General features: G+C 35.6%; 1 protein-coding gene across 4 annotated transcripts in view; it reads left to right on the top strand.

Moving 5' to 3' along the window:
* The first annotated feature begins 410 nt into the window (after positions 1-410).
* The window catches only part of U2SURP (U2 snRNP associated SURP domain containing), a 54624-nt gene continuing 36432 nt past the window's right edge, over positions 411-18602 (top strand). For 2 of the 4 annotated variants that reach the window (XM_069475362.1, XM_069475363.1), the window contains exons 1-10: positions 412-516; positions 9797-9841; positions 11151-11276; positions 13291-13389; positions 15537-15651; positions 16075-16208; positions 17069-17136; positions 17682-17776; positions 18167-18202; positions 18295-18377. Coding sequence is in view for 2 of the 4 variants with exons in the window: in XM_069475360.1 (XP_069331461.1) it covers positions 472-516; positions 9797-9841; positions 11151-11276; positions 13291-13389; positions 15537-15651; positions 16075-16208; positions 17069-17136; positions 17682-17776; positions 18167-18202; positions 18295-18377 (846 nt within the window). In the remaining 2 variants the exon portion in view is untranslated. Of the gene's footprint in view, positions 517-9796; positions 9842-11150; positions 11277-13290; positions 13390-15536; positions 15652-16074; positions 16209-17068; positions 17137-17681; positions 17777-18166; positions 18203-18294; positions 18378-18602 lie in introns of all 4 variants that reach the window. The other 2 variants (XM_069475361.1, XM_069475360.1) reach the window with 2 other exon arrangements.

Genomic DNA, 18602 nt, shown 5'->3' with positions numbered 1-18602 from the left:
ACATTCACCATCTTAATATGAGCAGACTGCAAGTTTGTCTCTCCCACCAAGATGTGATCGCCTGACCAGCGGTCAGCTCCAAACGTATTTTCTGAGCTGAAGTAAAAGCTCTTCCTGGGATGGACAGTGCGTTTCTTCTTTAAGGAGCGGTTCCCTTCTCGCCCAGGAACTACAACTGGCTCGCATCTATCAAGGGTTGACGCTGGGATAACAAAGTGATATATCACGAGGGACAAGGAGATTCTCTAAATTCCCAGACACCAAGATTCCCAGGAACTCTACTAGAACGGACTGGGCTGGGGAAGTTACTGACACCAGTAGTCACGTGGTGTGGTTTCGCCTGAACTCGTTATCTCGGCAGTCGACTCTTCGGCCTTGCAGGCGCCTCTGGCGGGCTTCGCAGAGATCAGCTCTTTCGGTGCTCGACTCGCCCGTGCTGCTGCCGTCGCCGAAGGAGGGGCAAAGCTCAAGATGGCGGACAAAACGCCAGGCGGATCTCAGAAGGCCAGTTCAAAGGTAATTTCTTAGAGGACTTCATAAGTCAGTGGGTCTATCACTGTAGTTCGGGGCCTATAGATGCTTCTGGCCTAGAAGAGGGGACTGGGGTTGGCGTCCGCCTTCTGGTCTCGACGGTAGGCCCGGGCGCCGCCGTACTGTGGTGCGCAGGTTGAGAGGCCTGGTAGCTCCCCTTAGTCCCAGCCTGGATTCGGCTCGAGACTGGTGTGCCCAGGAGGTGGTGGCCTGAGTATTTCTTCCCGCGCTTGACATTGGAGTGATCAGGAATTCAGATTGAGGTCCGAAGCCGTGAAAACGCGCTCCTGTTTCTCAATTTGCTGCGCTCTGAGGCCGCTGGACAGAGTGCCTGGGAGAGGCGGGAATCGCTTCCTAGCGCTTAAGTGCTGCTTTTTTCTCAATTCGTTGGTTTCCAATCTCACTCATTTCCGCCCTCTCGGTTTCTTTCATTCCCTTTTGGGACTAAATAACCTATGGGGTCGCTAGCTGTGAGGAAAGGCCCATTAGTGGAAGGATGTGGGGTGGGCAGTGCAGAGGCGGGAGCAGCTCTCCTTTGCAGTGCTGCGTAGCCAAGGTTAATGCTACACACTTTACACGTGGTCTTTACCTCATTTTAGAGGAAGTGAAAAATGAAGCGGTTCTCTTTGAGGGTCCAGGACTCCATGTTGAGTGTTCCACTACAAAGAGAACTTCCGTAGACTTGGAAGCTACCTAAGATTAGTAAATACCATCTGCGTTTACAGGGAACCGTATGCACGTATTGTGAAACCAGTGAGTTGTAGTAGTTTAGCGTTAGTAAGGTTGTGCTTATCATCGGGTCTTAGTTGCCATCTTGGGCGAGTTATTTAATCATTTACGACTTTGAGTTTCTCATTTCGAACACGATATTAAAACTAGTAGGCACTACCAAGAGGTATTTGTTAAGCTTTTTGATGCTGATGCAAGAAGGTATGTAACACTTACAGGTTCTGGGTACTTTTAGATCTTAAAGTGTATGTATGGTTATAAATCAGTTATTAGGAAGTGAAGTTTACGGTACAAGTGGAGAGCCTTGCGTTTCCAGTTTGTTCTGAGAAACATAACCCATTTTGTACTTGCTTTCTAATCTGAATTTTTAAGGCTTTTTGGTGAATGATGTTCACTAAATAGTTTGTAATTAGTAATGTCCTTACCAGACAAAGTTTAGTTACTTAGAAACTGTGGTAGAGGGCCAGTTTTGACTGTTTTACATCATACCTTTACTCCATGTCAGTTTTTTCCCCATCCCAGGACATTTCCCCACTTCCTCTTTCTCTTGCGGAAGAGTGGAATAGGAGGATACCTCATTCTGCTCACTCTTCTTAACAGATTCATGACAAGAACAGCCCCACTTACTTTTAGGGAGCCATTACTAAAGCTGGCTACCCAAAATAATTTATGCATAAGCCTCAAAGTATTATCGTATTTTAAGTATCCTCTATTTGAGGCCTTGGCTACATTGAAAACATTTCAGTGTATATGTTCAGGCTTCTTTCTAAAATAGTACTCAGATTGTGAACCTGTGACTGTTCCCTATAAGTAAATTATTGGATTTTCCATTTATATTGCTTTAGATTATCATCTGTTGATGCTATTAACAGATTTATTTACTGATGTCTGTAAAAAGAATCAAAATATCTTGCCTAAAGTAGTACTGAAGTGATTTCTCCATTAATATGGAGGCTGCATAATATAATGGGAAGATTATACATTTCGATAACAAGAGGTTTGGGTTCAAATCCTTGACTTGGTAATTATATTTTTGATAATATTAAGGCAAATTCCTTAAACTCTCAAGCCTTAGTTTTCTCATTTTTAATAAGGATATAATTCCTTTTTACAGGATTGATGTAAAGATTAATCGAGTTTATGTCTATAAAGTACATAATGTTGGTTCCTTTCCCCTCTCCTTTTTTGTTCTTAGAAGAAATAAAAAGTACTTAATTTTCAAAATGTCAGAATAAATTTTAATCTTGAGATTTGGAATCTAGGTCATCAGCTGTTGTAATGACTGCCCAGATTGCTGCTTTTCATTTCTAACACGAGTCCAGAATTTATTAGAGAAAATGTAAGATCATTTTGGCTAATATTGCAGTACTTGGGCTTTCTAGCCATATATCTCTCTGGTTTGATTTCCCTTCCTCTGGAGGGAACAGATAAGTGGTTTATATTCTACAGTACAGATGAACAGATATTTCTGTTTCATGATTCTTCTTTAGTAGTTAAATTCCCATTGATATGGATAGGGATGTTTATTAATAATATCTCTAGACATTGAGGAAAATGCTAATTTTAAAAGATACAATATGACAAAATCATTAACATCTCTTAATTATAAAATAGATTAAATTAGATAACCTCTGCAGTTCCTTCTCGCTTTAAAATTAATTTTATGTATGTATAGTTAAATGAATTTATGCTTAGTTGTTTCTAGTAAGGAAAATCCCATGCCCTTTTATTTTCTGTGTAATTTTGCTCTACTTTGTATGGTAAAGCCTAGCAAATGTAGACATTCAGTAAATGTTTTAGAAGTGAGCTAAAATTTTCCTACGCATTTATTCCTGTTTATCATTAGACTAAAATATTGCTTGGTGGGGGAGGGATGTTGTTGATGCCATGTGGCTTTGATTTTGAGAGGAGAGACAGCCTATAATTGTTTGCTTATAAAGTTGTTAAACATTTTTCATTAGAATTTATAAAAATTTATTATTTTGACTTTAAGAATTGTTTGCTCAGCAAAATGAGGACGAGGAGAAGGTGGTATTTTCGTCTTTCTGTGTCGCCTGTGCTGTAATGTTGTTAATATAATAGAATTGTGTGCTCTTTATTTCACTCTCTAACTGTGCCTATACAAAAATGGCAAAAAGCAATATTGTCAAAAATTGATTTAGAGAGGTGAATGGATAAAATGGAAAATACTACTGGCTTCCTTAGACATCCAGTGCTGAATTGCTTTGGGAACTATTTTGATTGACTGACTTTGCTGAATAACAAAAAGTATCACTTTTAAGAAATAAGTAAAATGAGGCTTGTGATGCTTAGATATTTATTACAGCCAGATTTCATTTTTTGTGGCACCTAAAGATATAAATTTGATAAACTACGATCAAAGCACAAACCTCAAAACTTAGGCTCTTTTTGGTTGCCAGTTTTACTTTAAACTGAGTCGTGGTTTTTTTTTTGACAGAATCTTACTCTGTTGCCCAGGCTAGAGTGCCGTGGCGTCAGCCTAGCTCATAGCAACCTCAAACCCCTGGGCTCAAGCAATCCTCCTGCCTCAGTCTCCTGAGTAGCTGGGACTACAGGCATGTGCCACCATGCCCGGCTACTTTTTCTATATATATTTTTAGCTGCCCATATAATATCTTTATATTTTTAGTAGAGACGGGGTCTTGCTCTTGCTTATGCCGGTCTCGAACTCCTGAGCTCCAACAATCCGCCCGCCTCGGCCTCCCAGAGTGCTAGGATTACTGGCGTGAGCCACCGCGCCGGGCCCTAAACTGAGTCTTTATTATAATGTGGTTGAAAATTTATCTTAAAATATAAGGTGGTTAGTTTTTTGGGTGGAAGGTGGAACTATGAACTTCCGTTTTCTTGATTGATTCTTCTTAGAAACTTGAATCTATAGCATTGGTGCTAGAAAATGACTCTGGATGTGGTTAAAAAAATTCCTGTCTTACTGGATTGAATAAATTGTTTTCTGTAAGTCTAGTTTTTGTTTTCTTTTGGTTTCTAATTCTGAAGCTTTGTTTTCCCTGGAAAGTAAATCTAAGAAAGATATCCATTTGCCTTATTGGCAAATGAGAAAAAGGCTCATCTGGTGTGTAAGAAGTTGAGGACACCTATCCCTCTACCCTTTTTTACAAAGAACATCATTTTTGAGATAAAAACAAAAACCTGCTACAAGATATTTAAATGAAAAATGATAATATTACAAATTACTTGCCTCTTATTCTTAGTAGTTTTAACATTTTATTCCACACCAACCATATTTTGCAGAAAGCAAGATATATTTGCCAGTAGCACTTGAGGCTAATGGTACCATTAGATATGTCTATTCCTGAGGAGTTAAATGTTTCACTAGGCCCTTCCTCATGTTAGATAAACACAGGATATTCATAGTGTACTTACAATTTTTCATATGGTATTGATGCTGTTGTGGATGTAACTTAAAAAATTCTTTTATGTTTTTTATTTAACTTACTAATCATAGTGCTGTCTTAATCTTACAAAGTTTTTTTGAGAGGTGGAGACCTTTGTTTGCCTTAAACAGTGGTACTAAGCCAGGTAGCTGCTACTTGTTAATGAGTGGAGAGCGCAGTATATTGACAATGTGAACTATAATTTTGTTTGGTAGATACTTTTATGACAAGTTCAGTCAACAAGCATAAATGGAGGCTTTGTCATTTGCCAGGTCTTGTGCTTCATATTGAGGTAGAACATGTTTAAATAAGACTTTACCCACGTTTGGGGTACATGCTATCTAGTAGAAGAGAGTAAACACATGTAATAGTACATACAGGCAGAGCTATTAGAAGTATCTAAAAGTTCAAAGAAAGAAGTAACAACTGTTTGAATGGAGAATGGGGAGTGGGAGGTCTCAAGAGCATAGTGGAATTTGATTGAGTCCTTTGAACAATTAGAGTTTTGAAAGGTAGAGATAGGAGTATAAAAATAGATGGGTGGGTGAGGTGAAGAGAGTAAATTTCTGGGAAATGGATTGATAAATAGTCTGGTTTAGCCAGTGCATAGGGTATTTGCATGGGGAGTAAAAGGAACTGAGACTGGAAGGGTAAATTCAGACTGAATTGTGGAAGGCTCTGAAGGCTAGGGAATAAAATTAGAGAGCCATAGAAAATTTGAGGCAAGAAAGTTATTTAGGAAATCTATTCCAGGGGCATAGTTTAAGGAAGAATTTGAGGGTGAGGAGGACCAGAGGTTATTGCAGTGGTGCTGTTAAATATTGAGGATTACTTCAAAAATCTCACCTCAGATCCTCTTCTGGGAAGCTTTCCCTAACAACCCACACGCGCCACCTGCCTGGTTAAGATTTGTCTGCCTTCTGTGCTCTTGTGACATATTCACATTGTTTTACTTGTCTCTTTATTAGCTCCTAGAGGCAGGAGCTATGTCTTATTTTACCTTACATCTTTAATATAAGGCACAGCACCAGCCTGATTAGAGGTGCCCAGTAAAGTGTTGAATAAAGGGAATATCTGAACCACAATGATGTCTTTGGAAAGGAAAAGAAGGGTCCCCATGGAAGATCTGTTAGAGGTCAGATGAATAGGATTTGACTCAGTTGATTATGGGGGATAAGGAAGGAGTCCAAGACAACCCTGTTATAATGCTGCTGCTGGCTAACACTTAATGAGCAGTTACTAAGTACCAAACACTGTTCTAAGTACTTCACCTGTACTTGCCCTTCACACAGTCCTATGAGGCAGGTGCTATTCAGCTTTACAGCTGAAAAAACTAGGCTCCAGATTACAAAACCAGGAAGTCTGATTCCAGAACTTGTGCACTTAACATTTTACTACTTCCAGATTATGAGTGATTGAGTGTAATGTCAGAAATAAGAAGGGCAAGAGGAGAAGCTAGTTTGGGAGAAATTTTAGTTATGTTGGATTTGAGGAGCTTACATTCAGGTGAAGATGTCCAGGAGGCAGTTGGAGAACAGATTGAAATCCAGGAGATGACCAAGAATGCAGGTTAAGAACTGGAAACCATCTCAGTACAATATAGGTGTTGATATGCTTTCTGTGGGAGAGATTGTTAAACTTACGGAGATGAAAAATAGAGGGTGAGAGGAGAAAAGACATTTGGGAAACAGATATGGGAATGGAGCACTCCCTAGGCAGAATGGTGGTGTTGGACGAATGTTGTTGTGGATAGCTTGCTAATTTGGAAATTCAGGTGTGGCGCTTTCACTTTCGAAGTAAAGTAGGAGCAGCCAGAAAAAAAATTAGTTTTGTTCAGAGCCAGGAAGATATAGGGCCATATGGTGTAGCATAGTTGACTTGACTTTATCCCCTTAGCAGCCATCAGAATGAGCCTTTTTCCTTTTGGATTTTCTAGCTGTCCTTTCCCACATCTGTAATACCTGCCTTCTCTGCCCTAAGATAAATTTCTCTTGTGCATGTTTCTCTATTGCCTCAAACTTCCCTTATTCTGTCTTTTCATTTCTTGCTTTTGGGTCTTTCATTTGGATGAGGAATTGTGCTGTAGACATCAGTACAACTTTAAGCATCATTAGTTTGTGTTCTTCAGTTAAAAAAAAAAACAAAAACCCAAACTCAAGACAAATACTATAGTTCAGTTCCAGGTTAAGAGGAAAAGGCTCAGCTTCAGAAGTAATACAGTGGTCCCCAACCGTTTTGGCGCGAGGGACTGGTTTCATGGATGATGATTTTTCCATGGGGTGGAGCAGAGCTCAAATGGTGGAATACAGATGAAGCTTTGCTAGTTTGCCCACCACTCACCTCCTGCCGTGCATGGTTCCCCCCCCTTCCTAAGTTTCATGGAAGACAATTTTTCCACGGATGAGGGATGGGGTGGGGAGCAGCGGAGCTCTGCGGCCTAGGGGTTGGGGACCACAGATGTAGTGTTATCTTTACTGTTTACTTTGACCACTAGCTTTAGAAGTTGGTTAGTCTTTTAAAAATCTTGTTAACTACTATTTGCATCTCTCCAATTGTTCTTTTTTTTTTTTTTTTTGAGACAGAGTCTCACTCTGTTGCCCGGGCTAGAGTGAGTGCCGTGGCGTCAGTCTAGCTCACAGCAACCTCAAACTCCTGGGCTTAAGCGATCCTACTGCCTCAGCCTCCCGAGTAGCTGGGACTACAGGCATGCGCCACCATGCCCGGCTAATTTTTTGTATATATATATTTTAGTTGTCCATATAATTTCTTTCTATTTTTAGTAGAGACGGGGGGGGGGGGGTCTCACTCTTGCTCAGGCTGGTCTCGAACTCCTGACCTCGAGTGATCCACCCGCCTCGGCCTCCCAGAGTGCTAGGATTATAGGCGTGAGCCACCGCGCCCGGCCTTCTCCAATTATTCTTAAGCCTTAAAAAACTCCATTCTGAATGCTGTGTGTCAGTGGAAAATGTCTGGTTTGCAGTAAGTGTTAGGGACATCTTAGTTTAGTTGAAATCAGCTGATACATCTTCCTAAGCCCTGCTGTTACTGCTCTGTTTGCAAGTTCATCATATTGTGTTATTTGGAAAGCTGACAAAGTGCTACTTTTGAACTGATTACTTTTAAAGATTATTTACCATTTTGGTGAATAATTATGCAAGTGAGATTGTTGAATATTAGATTACAGAGCTTCATCTTTAAATGACTTAGAGTCAGGAAAAGTAACCGTGTGGACATAGGCAGAGTGTCTAGATTCTTGTAGCTTTTTTTTCTTTTTAAATCCTAGAAGTGATGATTTGGATGTGGTGGCATAGAAGATTAAAGAAAGGCTAACACTTTCTTAGCTACTCTTGTATGCTTATTCTTGGTGAACTTCAGAATTATTTTAGCAATTCCCTTGCCACCTTGCAAAGATTTCTCTTTGGTATTTTGAGTTGTTGAATGGAATTGTGTTAAATATTAAACAAATTTGGGTATCACTGACATTATCTTAATATTGTTTTTCCATCCATTAATATGATGAATCTTTTCAAAATGTGACTTGAATAACTGAATTCTTCCCTAAAGTTTGTGTTTTATTCACAAAGTTGGTTTACATTCCTTAAATTGGTTTCCAGGTGTTTTATACTTTTTGTTGCTGTTATGATTAGGATATAATTTCTGTTACCTAGCAAGTTAATAGTGGTATATTGGAAGGCAGTTGATTTTTTTTTTTGTCCACTCAGTTACTTGACCAAACTTTTTTTTTGTAAGAGTTGTTGTTTATTCTCTTGGATTTTCTAATTTCTAGATATCTATAATTGGATGCATTTCAGGGTGTGTTTCAAAGTGCGTTTCACAAAGTTAAGTTTAAATATAAAAAAAAAAAAACCTTCCTCCATACCATCTTGACCTTTAAAAGAGATTAGCTAGGAGAAGAAAATGAATGAGGGGGACACAATAAAAATTGGGGACTGAAAAAAGAATGAGATGGGAACTCTCTCAGTGCTTAGTTGTCTTACTCATTTTTACCTAGGTGAGGGCTCAGTACAGTGGAGTCTATTAGAGGAGTTAATCGATTCACTGTAAAAAATCTGACCAACTGTTCTTTCTTAGCCTTATGTTTGGACAAGGTAAATAAAGCAGTACTGTATGGATCCATATTAATCTTCTGTATTTGCTGTTTGCTGTGACATACAGATCTTAATTTTCTCTTAATTGATATATCTTGTGTTTATTTGAAATTTGGAACTGTGCGCTAGGGTCAGGTGAGACATTTGTGATCTCAAGAGTCTTGATTTCACTTTTAACCTTAAATATAAGTAAAATCTCACTACCCAATATTATTATTTAGTTAATAGCCTTGTAGCTTGTCTTTGTCCTTAGATGCATAGTGAAAAAACAAATTATTGTGTATTAATACAAGATGCATAGTGATAAAATAAATTATTGTATACCATGTGTAATCTGAAATATAGATCAGTTAAGAAAAAATAAGATGAAACTTTAGCAGTTGACCTTGTTGGGAAGTACCACTATTTGAAGACAATTCGTTTTTGTGCCAACAGCAAGCCTGGGGCATGCTGAAGTAGAAACAGTCCCCTTAAAACAGGTTATAAATGGTGGCCTATTGGAGATTTGATAATAGTGTTTTTTTCTTGAACTATTTCTACAGTAAAATTGTAGCTTTTAATAGACAGCAAGGTTTTATGTGTGGATTTCTTTATGGGGCTTTGGGTAGTTGGAAGTTTCTGTGCTGTGTACCAACAAGTTGCTACTTGGGCAGTATTGTGTCAGTAAACAAGGTACGTATGATTAGGAAGAGCTTTTGCACAAAAATTCCATTCTAAAAATGGTGGTTAGGTTTCCAATCTATACTATAGAAAGGTAACTATGGCTCAGATATATTCTGTTGGCATTTATATCATATTTTTAGAAAAATGCGTTTTGAATTTTAAACAAATTATTTATACATTTACTTTGAATTATAGTCTTAAGTCAGATTGCCCTTGTTTAGTTTTATTAGCTGAGAAGAAATTGCTAAAAATTAGGAAAGATTAAGTCTTTATAACATGGGATATACTGTTTTGTGTAAGAATACATTTTTTGATCCTTTAAATATTGACTTTTATGTTTTGTACTTTCAGACGAGATCATCAGATGTTCATTCATCTGGATCTTCAGATGCACATGTGAGTATAAAAGGCAATTTTTATCTTTTTTTCTTTAAAATTTAATTTCTCTTTTTATGTGTCCTATACGTATGATTTTACTTGATAAATAAATACAATTATATTGTATGTGTCTTTTCTTTTACCCTTTTTGCTAGGTGCCCTCATTTTTTTGTGTTCTACTTAAATAAGTTAGCCCTGTCAAACCATGTGAGAAACCTAGTGTATATAGTTCCTTATTTTTTTATTGTGCTTATAAAATTCTGTGTGTGTTTATATAGTGACTATGGGATTGCATTATACATACTGTTTTCTCACTGCACAGTATACCTGTTTGAAATCCCTGCAAATCAGCTGGCATAGCTCTAATCTATTCTTACTAAAGGCATCATAATGTTCCATAGTGGTAAGGTACAATATTTATTAAGCTATTTCTCTGTTCATGGGCATATACTTTTTGTTTAAAGGTTTCAAGTAATGTTAAGAATAATACTACAACCAATATTCTTTTACATATGTTATTGTAGCAGTGTTCAAAGTGTGGTCTGCAGACCCCTGGGGGTCCCTGAGAATCTTTCAGCGGGCCTGTGAGTTCAAATCTATTTTGTAATATTAATAATACTAAGGCATTATTTGCCTTTTTCACTGTTTTGACATTTACACTAATGAAAATGCATTTGGAGGTACAAAAGCAGTTGGTGGGTAAACCGTTGAGCACTTACCAAGGCAGTGACTCCAAAATGTACTGGTAGTCATTGTATTCTCCCCCCCAGGCACAGTAAAAATATTCTAGTTTCACTTAAGAATGTTCTTGGTAAAGCAATAAAATTAATATTGTTAAGTGTTGACCTTTTGTACAGGTCTTTTTGATATTCTATCTGTGTGATGAAGAAATACATGTAAGGCACTTCAGCTTACCAAAATGTAATGTTTATCTTCAGGACGAGTACTTGTGTAGTTGTTTGAGTTTAGAACTGAAACTAGCTGCTTTTTTTTTTTTTTTTTTTAGCGAATACTGTTTTTATTGGGAATGACTGACAGACAAACTACAGTTAGACTTGGGTATTTGGCAGATGTTCTCTTTAAGAGGAAAGACATCTGTTACTTCAAGGAAAACAACTGACACCAATATAAAATTCAAACTTTCAAGTGTAAATTAGAATTATTGAAAACTTTCCTACTATTAAGGACGTTTCTGATGAATCAGAAGTGATATTAAGGGGTGTGATTTTTGATAGTGTGTAATGAATTCTGTATTTGGCCTCGTTATTTGTAGTTTTCAGTACTATATATGTGATTCTTATAAAAACTTGTTTAACTTTTCCTGAAGATGGATGCATCTGGACCCTCAGATAGTGACATGCCAAGTCGGACACGGCCTAAGAGCCCAAGAAAACATAGGAATGAAAGTGCCCGTGAAAGCCTTTGTGATTCTCCCCATCAGAATCTCTCAAAAGTGAGTACTAGTCAAGATAAGAAAGGATAGTTAATGATTTTAACTGTCCTTGATTGGATTTGGTGATTGCATGTCTTAGTTTTATACTTGTTTCATTTTATTCTATTTGAAAATAACATCCTTTTTGTATTTGGGGTAATGATAAGCTCAAGTTCATGGAGGAAAATATTTTTAGCTCATATGTGAGATTGTTTCATTAAAAGTTTTTACTTTTATTTTGAAAAACAAAGCATTTTTGGATGCAAAATGGTTAGCTGTCAGATTTATCTTTCCCCTCTTATATCAAACATTTACTGAATCAAGTGCCAAATACTAGATACTGGAAATATATAGATGATTAAAACATAGTTCTTGCTCTCAGAGAGCTTAAAGTATCACCCTGGGAAGCAAACAGGAGCAGATGCTATTCACTGTGGTAAGTGCAGTGCCCAGGGCAATACAGGAACAGAAGAGAAAGAGCTTCTTTACTTCTGGACCTACAAAATGCTCTCAGGCTTTTTTAGTCTTTTTTAGTCTTTTTCTATGTCAAATAATTTTTTCTTACTCTGATTATATTTGGAAAATATAGCACAGTCATCACCAACCATTATTAACCACTGATAACACATTCTTTATTTTTCTTGTTTAATATTTCCGAGCAAAAATATATTTAATATATTTTTACTTGGCTGAGATCCCTATTTATAGGAACGTATTTTAAAATATCTTTTCAGTTCTATGATTTTTTCATTTCAGCAAAAATTCTATAAACAAACTTTTTAATAGATGATTCATTATGTTATTCTGTTGAGTAAACACTCCATAATTTCCTTAATCATTTCTCCCTTGGGTGTCTAAATTTAGCTCTTAGGATATAAATAAAATTTGAGCATACAGATTTTGTCTTTCTTTAATTGAATTTTTATATAATTTTACCACTAGTTTAAACTTTTGAATTTGAAACTAAAGACACTGAATGATGACAAAACATTTTTCTTTCTATTTTGAGGGGAAAAAAATTTATTTTGAAACTGTTTCTGAAACCCAGTATTGACTTTTGGGTTGTATTTTTGGTTTTATTTTTCTCAAAGGGATTTTAATATGACCTTAAAATAGTTTGCAGTAGTGCTACTCTTACATTCTGCATCTTCCAAGGGCAAGCCTGTTTAATAACCAGGGAATTAATAAAGTCTAATTTTATAATTGGTTAACTTCTCATTTTAATAGGAAAGAGAAACCTTCAGATCTCAATATTTTAGGCTATATGTAATAAATCTATATTTTACATTTATGAATCAAATGAGTAACTGATGAAACAACTAATAGTCTACATACAATTTATTCAGGATATATTTCAGAATGAAATTACTTCTAAGTTACATAAATGAAGACTTCATTAAAATACTATTTTCATATATTTAAAATCAATTGATGTAGTTTTACTTGAGCTGAAACCTAAAATACTGTAGGTGATATATTCCCAGCGAAGAAAATGAAATTATGTTCATAAATATCAGTATCATTGATGAAGAATGAGGTAATGTACTAAATTATAAAAGGAAGTTATGAGAGTTATAGTTACCTGCAGTGAAAGTTATAGATGATAAATTCCTGCCACTGGACCATGGAAATATATGCCTCCCTCTCCCTGTTTGAGGATCTGTTTTCTGTCATTGCACCTTATGCCTGGAAACATGGAGATGCTGTGTGTGTGTGTGTGTGTGTGTGTGTGTGTGTGTATTCATTCTAAGCCATGGTGTCTCTGTGATCTAGTTGTACCTTTAAAAAAAAAATGGCTTTTGCATGTTTTTGACCATGAACTAGCAAATAAAGACATTGTTTAACGAAAATACTTACATCAGAGTAAGTGACCAAGGTAGTCACCTGATGTGTAGAGTAGCCCCAGCTTTTCTTTACAATGAAATTTTAAAAAATAGTAATCTGTTCTTGAAGACTTACCAGTTTAGATGTATTAAAGCTATAGATAGCATTAAGAATGTGTATGTAAAGGTATGCTTTTTATTTCTTTTCGTAGCCTCTTCTAGAAAACAAACTTAAAGCATTCAGTATTGGAAAAATGAGTACAGCTAAGCGAACTTTAAGTAAGAAGGAACAAGAAGAATTAAAGAAAAAGGTAATGTTTAAAATGTATTTTGAATTGTCCTTGGAAATGAATGTGTCTAAGGATCAGTAAGTATATAGGAAGTAGAGAAATGTTTCCCAAAGATTCTTCACGTCCAGGATATTCTCAGCTCCTCCTCCAAGTCAAATCTATAACACAAGGTATATTCCAAGATGTCTAGCTTCTGTCCTTGTCCTCTCCATCCTGTTTCCATTTTTCTAATAATTTTGATTATTTTCTTTTCTGTTTTTTTGTACAAGAGTGTATATGTGTAACATATACTGTGCCTACGTTGTACTGTATATAGCATGCTATTGTTCATCTAATAATATTGTCATTAGATGAATGATAGCATGCTATATACCATACAGTTTTTCTCCCTTGCTTTTTTAATGTAACATTATATCTTGGAGATTATTTTAAGTATATAGAAATATTCCTTTTTTTTTTTTTTAATGGCTGTAGATATGCAATAGTTTATTCAACTAAAATCCTATTGAGGTCGTTGGGGGTTTTGCCATTACAAATAATGCTGTTATGGATATAATTTTATGGATATGTTTTTGAATTTTTTTGCTAGTATATCTTTGGGAGATATGTCTCCCAAATATTTATATGTGTGGTGGGGTTGTTTTTTTTTTGAGACAGAGTCTTACTCTGTTGCCCAGGCTAGGGTACAGTGGCATCATCATAGCTCAACTCAAACTCATGTGCTCAGGCAATCCTACTGCCTCAGCCTCCTGAGTAGCTGGGACTACAGGTAAGTTAGCACACCCAGCTAAGTTTTCTGTTTTTTTGTAGAGATGGGGTCTTGCTCAGGCTGGTCTTGAACTTCTGAGTTCAAGTGATCTTCCTGCCTTGGTCTGCTGGAGTGCTAGGATTACAGGCAGGAGCCACCATGTCCAGCCTGTGATATATTCTTATAAGTGAAATTACTAGGTTGAATGGCAAATGCACAAAGGTAGTTTGTCCATGTTTGTTATATTGTCAAATTGCTCTCTAGAGAGGGACATTTTGCATTCCGCACGGCAGTATACGAGTGGTTGTTTCCCCATAGCGCTGCCAATAAATGATGGTATTGAAGGAGTTTTGCCCATCTCCTAGGTGAAAAGCAGTATTTCTGTGGTTTTAAATATGAATTTCTCTTATGAGTAAAGTTGACAGTTTTTCTTAAGTTTGTTTCTGTGAATTGTCTGCTCATATCTAAGCCATTTTTTTCGATGAGTTATATTAACACTTTGTTACACAAGGTACAGTTTTTTCCCGTTTGTCAATTATCTTTTTATTTTGTTTCTGGTTTTTTTTCTCAAGCAAAAACTATTGTTATATAATCATATTTATCAGTCTTTCTCTATGATTTCTGTTTTTGCCAACCACTAGCTTGTAAAGGAATTTTCTCATGTTTTCTTCTAGTATTTATATGGTTTCATTTTTAAGAAGATCCAGTTCATTTGCTGTTTATTCTGGTGTATGGTGTAGAGAATAGATTAATTTTTATCTTTTTTTGAGTAATTATCTCAACATCATTTATAGAAAGTTAATCTAGTTCCCACTGATTTAATATCCCCTTTTATTGAACACTGAATTCTCACATGCTATTGGGTTTTCTTCTTCTTTTTTTTCCTGTTGTGTTCCATTAGCCTTTCTTTTCATACATGTTTTGGAAACATTTAAAATATCTATAATTGAAAACATCAAGGTTCTTCTGAGCTTTTTTCCTTTAATGCCACCTGTCAGGAGTAGATGTTGCTGCTTCAACTTCTATAATACTCATGTTTTCAGTGGTTTAAAAAGAAGTCTTTATATTCACTGAATTAAATCCTCATACCTTGAAAACTTCATAAACATTAATAACGTATGTTTTCATTTAATGATTTGTCTTACAGTTGGCTCTCGAATTGCCCCTAGACAAAATTACTTGTTAACCTATATTTAGTGGGTTCTTTGCTAGTTCTACAAATTGCTGGTAGAGAAGCAAAGCCTCTCTTAGTTTCAGTGTTAATCAATGTCTAATATCTGCTAAGGATTAGATGTCATTACTTATTAGGACTGCTTAACCTGGGAAGGGAGGAGTTTCATCTACATTATTCCTAGATGAATTGAACCCTGTATACATTACAAATTTTTATATTATGTGATATATTTTCATGTGTATTTAGGAGGATGAAAAGGCAGCTGCCGAGATTTATGAGGAATTTCTTGCTGCTTTTGAAGGAAGTGATGGTAATAAAGTTAAAACGTTTGTGCGAGGAGGTGTTGTTAATGCAGCTAAAGGTAGGTTGAATATTATAGTCCTTGAGTAAACCCCATCTTGGTTGAATGACTGCAGGTAGATAATTATGGAAAGAAGTTTGGTTGCTTTTGAATTTCATATTTTCTTTCAATTAGCACCCTCTAGTGGTCATATAAATTAGCAAAATAAATAAGTGTGAATTAATGATATTGAAGCCAGATAACTTTTAAGCATATTTAGTCCCTTTGAAGTTTAAAGACAGCAGAGCACTTTGTAACAATTTTAATCTATTTTATAGTTTTGCTATAGAATGATTAAATTAGTGTTATTGAGGATAAGGTGGTAATGTTTGAATTTAATCTTCATACTAAAAGCATTTTACTAATTTTGCTTATGTTTAAATAAAAACAAATAAAATCAAATAATATGAAATTAGTTTTAAAACTTACTATTTTAAATTTCAGAAGAGCATGAAACAGATGAAAAAAGAGGTAAAATCTATAAGCCATCTTCAAGATTTGCAGATCAAAAAAATCCTCCAAATCAGTCTTCCAATGAAAGACCACCATCTCTTCTTGTGATAGAAACCAAAAAACCTGTAAGTCATACTTAAAAAATTGACCATTTATGTTCAGAGATGATACTGCCAATGATCCTTTTAGTACTTCCACTGTAAGCAGGACTTTGGTTTTTAATTTTTAATTTTTTAGGGGGTAGATACTGAGTTTTGATAACTTTCTAACCCAGTGATTTGCTTAGATGAGAGAAATTAAATTAGAGTGGGACATGTAGATAATACTCTTGTTATGGTTTTTAAGCAATGAACATTTGCTATTACTATGCTCATAATATATTGCAAGTCAAAAATGCACTATATTTTGGGTATAAATGTAAAACAATGGAGTTGTCTCTTTAAACAATTCCAAACTGACATATTTAAATTATCAGTATGTGTAGTGTGTGTTTCCAGAACATTTTTGAATTATGTTGGCACTTTTAGAAGAGGGATTCCAAAAGCAGTTTTAAAAAAGATATTCCAAAGATGTTATTCATTGTTTCAGTAATTCATATTTTCCAAAGGTGATTGCTTTGAAGAGTGCATAGTTTTGGTAGTTCTTTGTGACAATTACTTTACATGGAGGTTCAGTTATTTTATGTTCATTAATTTTCCCCTCAGTATTCAGGCCTAAGTATTATATGCTTTTGAGGGGATAAAGTTACTGGCTCCTTTAAGACTACTGGTTGTCCTTTTAATTGTTTATTTGTATTAATAGTTTAATTGTTATTTTGGGAGAAGAGGACTGGAAGTCCAATGATAACAAGCATTCTTTCTTTTCAGTTTAAAGAATTAGAACATATAATTGGCACTGAAATAATGATTTAAAAATGATCTTATTGAATCACTAGTTTTACTTAACCTTCTTTTGTTTGAAGTATAACTTGTTATATCCTTCATAGCCACTGAAGAAAGGGGAGAAAGAAAAGAAAAAAAGCAATTTGGAACTCTTCAAAGAAGAATTAAAACAGTAAGTTTTATGGTATGGAGAATAACTACCATAGGGATATTGAGCTGATACATACAGATGCAGGTATGAAGAGTGTATTATACCAATTAGTTATTATTAACCAGCTTGCCATGAGGTTGTTTTAGATATTATAATGATATTTTGTGGGGCATGTTTCAAATTGAGTTAGCATTTATCCCAGCATCTTCGTTGTTTGCATTATATAGATTCACTTCAATTGATGTATCTAATGTCCAGAGTCCTGTTTGCAGTGGAAATAGTGAGGGGCAGTCAAACTTAGCAGGAAACCACAAATTCACTGATTTTTGTGTTGAATTTCCTCCTCACCTTAAAAGTGGGCTTTGTATTCTACTAGTATGATGTAATTAGAAATTTGCTCGTGATTCTGTTATAGCTGAGGGACTCTAATCTTGGTTGTTAGTACTGATCTTTAATTATGGATATTTCATATTATTTGGAGGTGGTACTTCAGTAAGCTCTAATCTTACTAAATGTGAACAAACAAATTTTGGCTAATTTTTAGCGATTCTAAATGTTTTCAACAGAATTCAAGAAGAGCGTGATGAGAGACATAAAACAAAAGGCAGGTTAAGTCGATTTGAGCCTCCTCAGTCAGATTCTGATGGTCAGCGTCGTTCTAGTAAGTGGCATTTATTTTAATGTGTTTATTTCTGATTGATTACAGTAATCATCCCATACTGTATCGTATCCTTGGGGGATATGTTCTCAGACCCTCAGTGGATGTTTGAAACTGGATAGTAGTGAACCCTATGTATACTATGTTTTTCCCTATATATGCATACATGTGATAAAGTTTAATTTATAATTAGGTAAAGTAAGATTAATAATAAGATAGAGCAGCTATAATAATATACTGTAATAAAAGCTATGTGGATGTGATCTCTTTCTCTCAAAATATCTTATACTGTATGTACCACAGGCAACAGAAACTGTAGAAAGCAAAGCCGCCGATAAAGGGGGACTGCTGTATTCTCAAAACTAAAAATTATTTTCTTTTCTCCCTTTTAAGTGGACGCGCCTTCAAGAAGAAATAGATCATCTGGTGGTAATACAGTTTTTTGCTTTTCTTAATCATTAAGAAATTGTCCAAACTTTATATTTTGGAGATTATAATTTTTTTTGTTCTTTTTGCCCTAGTTCTTGATGATTATGCACCTGGCTCACATGATGTAGGAGATCCAAGCACTACTAATTTATACCTTGGAAACATTAATCCACAGGTAATATTGGTAAAGTACAATGCATGTTGGCTCATATGCTTTATGCTTTTGGAAGAAAGCTACTTTGTCAGTTAATAAAAAAATCATCAAGATTCTGAAGTTGGCAAACCTGATGGAATTAGATAGTCTCTAAAATTATCTTATAAACTTGAGACTGACTCGTATGGCCAAAATTATCTTGCTACAGATTCTTAAGAGCTTGTCTCCTCTTTCAGTAGCTGGACC

The sequence above is a fragment of the Eulemur rufifrons genome, chromosome 7 (genome assembly GCF_041146395.1).
Source record: "Eulemur rufifrons isolate Redbay chromosome 7, OSU_ERuf_1, whole genome shotgun sequence".
Classification (NCBI taxonomy): domain Eukaryota; kingdom Metazoa; phylum Chordata; class Mammalia; order Primates; family Lemuridae; genus Eulemur; species Eulemur rufifrons.
The sequence above is the reverse complement of the archived record's forward strand: the minus strand, read 5'-3'. Positions and strand labels throughout refer to the sequence as shown.